At 41.5% G+C, this 7,571-nt stretch overlaps 1 protein-coding gene across 1 annotated transcript in view; it reads left to right on the forward strand.

Moving 5' to 3' along the window:
- The first annotated feature begins 1,220 nt into the window (after positions 1-1,220).
- Positions 1,221-7,571, forward strand: part of Acta2 (actin, alpha 2, smooth muscle, aorta) — a 16,980-nt gene continuing 10,629 nt past the window's right edge. Inside the window, exons 1-3 of the mRNA XM_005385859.2 lie at positions 1,221-1,329; positions 5,028-5,179; positions 6,973-7,101. Coding sequence (XP_005385916.1) covers positions 5,051-5,179; positions 6,973-7,101 — 258 coding nt within the window. The 5' untranslated portion in view covers positions 1,221-1,329; positions 5,028-5,050. The remainder of the gene's footprint in view (positions 1,330-5,027; positions 5,180-6,972; positions 7,102-7,571) is intronic.

Raw genomic sequence — 7,571 nt, forward strand, 5'->3', positions numbered from 1 at the left:
AAGAAAACTACTGCATTAATCCCAAATACTCAAATTTATGTTGTACCATGCAGTCTTTAGGTTTGAACATCAGACAGTTGTGTTTCTGGTAAGTAGAAATTAGACACAGTTAACAAAATCCTGAGCAATACAGAAAAATCATGTCATGTTAGTCTTAAGCTGTTTAAATTTTCTTAATGACTAATAGTGCAATTCCTTAAAGATAAATGGGCATTTACATAAGTATATGCCACAAATAAAACAGATAAGACATCATAACACAAGTGAATAGCTGACCCTAGCTAAGAAAAAAAGCCATTCATTTGAGGATTTTTTCTAACATGTCAGCAGTTCAGAAATACAGTATCCATCAAAAATATGTCTATTATGAATTTACTTCAAATCTTGGCACAGATGAGGGTGGTAGAGAGATATAAAGCCACAGAAGCTATCCATTGGCCCTTGAGAATGAGAGCCGATATCACCGAGAAATGACAAGATCACTTGATCTCTCTTCTTGCCAAATGGATTTGTGGGCAGAGGAGAATAAGGAGGCTTCCCCTGTACATTCTCTTTTCTCTATTTCTGTGATAAGATGCTGAATAATCTCTTGGGCCAAAGGATGACCCTTACTCACACTGCTAAATTGCTAGATGACAGACAAATAGACATATCTAATGTACCAGTGGATTAAAGCAGCTACAGTGATGCTGGTTTCCAAGTTTCTCTTTATGAAACATGGGCTGGTCAGCCTTGTCTCTGTACTGCAACTCCTAGACTTGAGTTATAATTACAGTGTAACTACCATAAAACCATCGCTCCCTCTGTATATTTATGGGCAACCAAAGAAACATTTTTCTTCATTGTAAGCTACCTCTGTAGCAAAGTGTGTAAGAGTCCTGGAAGTCAGAGACAGCCCCTTTCTGCTCTCAGTTCCTCAGAAAATGGCCTGGAAGGCCAGCTTGACAGCAGGCTGGCATCCTCTGAAGGGGGTGCAGTGCTGCATGTGCCCCAGGACACTAACCCAGCATCCTTGGCATCTCTGCAGTTGTTCTGAAGGCTTGGGCTGTTTATCTCCCACAAGCAGCTGAGCTGCCTCCGGTTTCATGAGCAGAGCAGTGGAATGCAGTGGATGAGACCCAGGCCTTCGGCCACCCAGATTAGAGAGTTTTGTGCTGAGGTCCCTATATGGTTGTGTTAGCCTGAACGCTGGGCTCCGGTCTGTCTTTGCTCCTTGTTTGGGAAGCAAGTGGGAGGGGAGCAGGCCAAGGGGCTATATAACCCTGCTCCATTCTGCTTCCCTGGACACCAGCCACCCAGTGTGGAGAAGCCCAGCCAAGCACCATCAGGGTAAGTGGCTGCAGCACAGGGCTGTAACTTAGGCATTCTGGCAGCTGTTTTATTATCTGGTATAATCAGACACTTGCAGAGATGTGGATGGATTCCTGCACGCTGGTACTATTGAATGAAGCTCATACCACTCAAATGATTGTAGCTTTTTACTCTAATGATCTAATGTTAAATCAAGGATAATAAACTGTCTGATGTGGGGGAGAGGAAGATGGAGTGAAATCTTATTCGTGCGTGTGACCTGCAAAGTCTGTTCATACTAAATCAACAGCCCAGATTTTGCAGCGCAGAATAGGAAGGAAGTCTGGCTTTTTATAGTAAGTTATACATTTATCTCTATTTAGGCAAAACTTTTAGATGTGTTTGCGGTTCAGATTTGGTGTGTGGATTTTTCTTTTTTATGGGACTCTTTCGGTGCAGCTGATATGATTGCAAGTGGAATGTAAAAGTGAGGGCCGTTGTCTACTCTTTGGTTTTGGCGAGATGTGTGTACTGCTTCTGGGTTCCCCTGGCTCTAATCAGCAGTGTCGTGCGTTAGAAATGAGTATCCCCGCAGTGTAGCTTCAGGCATACTTACTAGCATCTGCGTACTGGCCTTTTGCATCCAAACAGCAGGCAGCCAAGCAGTAGAGCTTGCCTCTGACAGCTCTGTGGCTCTGCTGTCTGTCAGCAGAGGGGAGGTCTGGTTTGCATTTATCTCAGGCTCAAATTCCTCTCTGCCTCATGAGGTGAATGTGACCATTGAGCCAGCCCTGCCACCCTACTCCGATTTTCACTGTAAATCAGGGTTTAGCAGGTTCAGCCAGGACCGGAGTTTTCAAACTAAGATTTTCCTTCCGTTTTGTGATTCATGTCTAAATATGGCTTGTGATTCAAAACCAACAAGCTGGGAACTGCAATGTTCTTGCCCTCTCCCCTCCCACTAACTACTCATTTTTGGCACCAGATGCACTCTACTGGGATGGAGCAAACCCCCTGACCCGGGTGCAGTTCCAAAAGCAGACACTGGAGCAAGCGTATTTTACCTAATTAGGAAATGCTTTGCTCCAAACCAAACTGCCCATTCAGGTTAGATAAGGGTTGACCCCACTGAGTCTGCACTCTCTGGGGACACAGGAACTTCTCTAAGGACGCTGCTCCTTTTAGGGCTTATAAAATTTTTCCTGGATCTCTTTTGCCAAATGTAAATATATTTACTGAATTTTAAGTTGGTTTTTTTTTTTGTTTTTTTTTTTCTGCACTCTTGCTCATGCTGTGGGGCAGCCTACTTCTTCTGAATATGTTCAAACACTTGTACCAAATCATCCCTGCCCAACAGAAAGGAATTTCAGGATATTTCTCCTCACTTTCAGGGAGCATCTTGATGCCCAGTATTTTATCTTGTTTCAGTCTTTTTCTTTTGTTTGGAGAGCTTGCTTAGCCCATCCACAAGCTGCCTACTGGTCCTTTGGTGCCGGCTGCCTCTGACGAACACACAGAATATCTTCTAATGCTTGTTGTCTTCTAGGAAGGAGAAAAAATACAATATAGTTCTCTAGAAAGGACAGAGTGGGAAAGGAATGGGCAAGCCATTGATAAGTCCCATTTTCCATTTTGGCAAGCAGTTCTAATCCTAGGATTACGTGGAAGGACAGCTGAAATTAGAAACAAAATATCTTGGTAATGATCATAATTAGATAATAATACTAATAATGATGACAGTGAAACTAACGTATTGAGGACTCACAGTGTACGTGCCACTATGAATTAATTTTTAAAAATCTACTCTCAGATAAGAACTTTATGCGCTATATATGGATATCATTGCTGTTTCATAGTTAAAGAAACTGTAATTCACAGATGTTAAATAACCCCAGAGTGGTGGAGCCTAGACACAAATCCAAGCAGTGTGACTTCAAAGTCCCAGTTCATAGTGATTCTGTTCTGCAAGTCCCATTGCCCTGACTTTTCTGTTCTATCAGATGAGGACAGTATCACATGCCCTGACCTTAAAACACATCATCTCAATTGAGAGTTATATTCTTTTCAAAGGGTTCTGCTACATGTAGCTCTACTCTGGAAGTTCTGGGCATGTGGGATGATGCAGCTTTGGTTTTGTGGGGATGGTCTGGTAGAACTCCAGCTGTAAGAGCTGTTTTCCTTTTTCCTTCTCAGAATTTTTAAAGAGTTGCCTTTGGACCTACATCGCAATGTTTAAAGAGTTCACCAACGTAAAAGAAGAGTTTGAGCGGGAGATATTTACTCGATGGTAGAATACTTGACTAGCATGAGTGAGATCTTGGGCTCAATCTCCAGCACTGCAAAAACAAAAATATATATAAATGATATCACAACTATATCTTGTACTCTGATTAACTAATATGAAGACAACAATATGTAATGTGTCAACTACTGTAACTGTCCTACTAACCTGTTTTGAAACTCAGTTTCGTTGTTATCTTTTTTCTCTTTATCAACCTGAAATCCTGAGATCTCAGTGCTGTCAGTGCCAGGCTGAGAATTCAGAGCATTCTTCTCTTTACACAATATTTCTAATCCTTTCTGGAAAAAAGGAAGGAATTCTGTATTGGAAGCTAAGGGATAATGAAGGGGAAACTGATCTCTGCTTAGAGTTCTGCCTCAATACCCTGTGACCTAGGGTCTCTCGTGTGTAAAAATGAAGGATTGGTGACAATGCCTTCTAGCAGACCTTTAATTTTCCAAATTTGTAAGTTGATGATTCTTTTCTAGCCTTTCAAGTTTTGTTAAAGAATCTAAGCTTACAGATAGTTTTTTAAAAATATTCTTATCAAAGGCATACATGCTCAACTTAGAACATATGAGAGCATTCAGAGAAGATAATTTAAGGCATCTACAAATCCCAGTGCTTCAGAATGACCTCAGTTAATACCTGGTGGATGTGAGTAATCTTATCCATAAAATATGCTTTAATGAGATCGTACAAAGTTACCCTCAAACCTACTATTCTTATATAAGAACATCCTGTTAGCTTATGCTTTTGCTCATTCTTCTGAAAGGTAGCAAATATCCTACTATGTGACGTGTAATCCAACAGGTTTTCGCTTGCTTTTAACAGTGACTTTTATGAATGAAGAAGAATCACTAGCCCTAATATTTGAAGAACTTTAGAACGTCTTTATTCATTTTCTCTGATGGTGGAAGTTCTCAGGATCCAAAAGAGACTTTTCTTAAATACTTGCATTGAATACTGAAATGCTTTAATATTTCCAAATTTTCATAGGCTGCCTATCCCTCAAAATCTACCTTTTTGATGAAAAAAATTAAATTATATCTAAAAGAAAGTGAATTATGTTGATATAGGCAGAAAATTCTCGATCCTTCTTTAATTTATAATCAGGAACTTGTCTCTGTGAAGATCTAATCTTGCAGTCTGGAATTCCCCACTGGGCTCTTGCTGTTCATGCACTCACCCATTCGGCCCATCCTTAGAGGGCTGAGGAGCACACAAGATGGGCAGGGATTGTGCGGAGCGCCCGTGGTGCACGCACGCTAATCAGAAGTGCAGCTTTTGGGAAGCTTACAGCCTGAGAAAGATGCTTGAAGGTAAAGGCTGTGTGAGAAAAGAGATAAGGGCAAACCTCCTTCTAGAAGGACAGACAGGGGCCATTAGCCCAGTCTAGAGATGGGAGAAACTAGTGCTGGGCAACCGCTCCATTACAGCTCCGTGTTCTCCACAGAACCCTGTGAAGCAGCTCCAGCTATGTGTGAAGAAGAGGACAGCACTGCCCTAGTGTGTGACAATGGCTCTGGGCTCTGCAAGGCCGGCTTCGCTGGGGACGATGCTCCCAGGGCTGTGTTCCCATCCATTGTGGGGCGTCCCAGACACCAGGTGAGCACCCTTCTGATTAGAACAATGAGAAGTCAGGGACAGAAGATACATTCTCCACATCTACACGCATCCATAAATTGTTGTTGCTCTCTACCAGGAAGTTATGTAGCCTTGTTTAAAATATATCCATGAAATGCCAGGCATAGTGGCGCACCCCTGTAATCTCAGCACTCGGGAGGCTGAGGCAGGAGGATCGTTGTGAGCTCTAGACCAGCCCGGGCTACAAAGTGAGCTCAAGACCAGCCTGAACTGCAGAGTGAGACCCTGTCTCAAAAAAAGACAAAAATAAATAAATAAATAAATAAAACATATCCATGAAGTGCTGGGGGTATAATACAATGAAAATGCTTGCCTAGCATGTGCAAAGCTCTAGGTCCTATCTCTAGTCTTAAAAAAGTTATATATATATATATATATATATATATATATATATATATATATACACACATCACTGTGATGATCTGTGTCAAGTAATAAATGCCAGCATACACAGATTATTTGGTAGTTGTCTAGTAGATATAAAGTCTACCTATTTTTCATGTATCTTTTTAATCTAAATATTGTCATCATCATCATCATCATTAGAAATAGTTTGAAACTATCCTGAAATATATCATAGCTACTCTTTGGAAAGAAACTAAAATAAAATCCCAGGTTATTCAACCTCAAGGAGTTTGCTAATAGACGCAGGCAGCTTTGATACCAAATGTAATTTTATACGATGGTAGCTGTCAACAAAACCCATCCGGACAGCCACAAATAATTTTACGTGTCATGTGTGAAGAAAGTAGCAGTGGCAACCACACAGCAAAAACTGTGCTTTCATCTCCACTGGACCCATCTGACTGATGTTCATAACTCACCTCTTAGCATGTATTCACACAAAAAATCAGAGAAGACTTTTTAAGAAATGAAGTCTGTCTTTTTTGTTAAATGTGCAAGGGAGAGATTTTGCACAAGCTAAATAATGTATGGGTCTATCATAGTAGTATCTGTTTTATAATTCTGAAGCAGTCTCTCCAGTTCAAGTTAAAATCTAGTAATGTGAAGTGTTTAGATTTTAACTTAAAAAGTGTAGGTAACTAGGCAAATATTTAATAGTTGAGTGGTATGGATTTATTCATTAGAAATTAAGTGGTTACTTATAAGTGTGATACTTTTGTTTATAATCACTAGAAAATAATATTTGTATATTTGGGGGTAGAAGACATCTTTAAAACCAGAGTTAATTGCCAGGCATGGTGGTGCATGCCTGTAGTCCTAGCACTTGGGAGGCTGAGGCAGAAGGATCACTGTGAGATCGAGGCCAGCCTGAGTGACATAGTGAGTTCAGGACCAGCCTCAGCCACAATGCGATACCCTGTCTCAAACCCATCCCACCAAAAGAAGCACAGTTTAAAAGATTTATAAGAACAACATGTCAATGAACTAACATCTAACATTTCATACATTCTATCAACAAATAAATATCTAGTGTCAAATGTGAGCCAGGCATTTCCTATAGTGACAAACAAGACAGACGAGATCTTGGCCCTAACAAGGAACATAGAAGATAGCAGCAATACAGCATGAAGTTACCTCTTCCACAGCATCCCTTGTTATGTGGAGACTGAGTAGACCTGTTTCCAACAAACTAAGAGATACCGTTTAAGATCGCAGTTACAATAGAGCTCATATTTGTGATAGTACCGAAAAAGGAAGTTTCTATCTCATGATTTAACTCTTTATGGTTTGACAGCAATCAATTCACCAAGTTTAGCAGAGGCTGACTTGTCATATGTTAAACCTTTCAGGGGGTGATGGTGGGAATGGGACAGAAAGACAGCTACGTGGGTGATGAAGCACAGAGCAAAAGGGGAATCCTGACGCTGAAGTACCCGATAGAGCACGGCATCATCACTAACTGGGACGACATGGAAAAGGTACGTGAGGTTCGCTCCTGCGGGGCTCTCAGAAGATGCAATGTCTGTAGCTCCTGAGTGAAAACACCCCGCCCAGAGGCATCCATGTTGCTAATGTTTATTATGGATTATTACCTCCCAAAAATATTTCTTTTTTAAAAAAAACCCTTACCTTCCAGCATTTATAAATGAATTAGAGGTGGAGAGTCCTACATGTTAGAGGAGCAGCCCCTTGCTAGTGGTAGGAATTAGGGGTCTGACGCTCAGGAATTCCTGGGATGTCTCTGCTTCAGCCTCTGCCCAGAGAGCGACCTCCCATCTCCACCGCCAGGGGGCGCAGGGCCAAGTATTCAGTGCAGTGAGGCTAAAGAGGCATAAGGATATCACCCTTGAAAACTTCATACACAGGGGGCTGGGGATTTAGCTCAGCGGCAAAAGCGCCTGCCTGGCAAGCGCAAGGTCGTGAGTTCGGTTCCCGGTACCGGAGAAAA

This window comes from Chinchilla lanigera, unplaced genomic scaffold (assembly GCF_000276665.1).
Source record: "Chinchilla lanigera isolate Chin_1 unplaced genomic scaffold, ChiLan1.0 scaffold00024, whole genome shotgun sequence".
NCBI classification, from domain to species: Eukaryota; Metazoa; Chordata; class Mammalia; order Rodentia; family Chinchillidae; genus Chinchilla; species Chinchilla lanigera.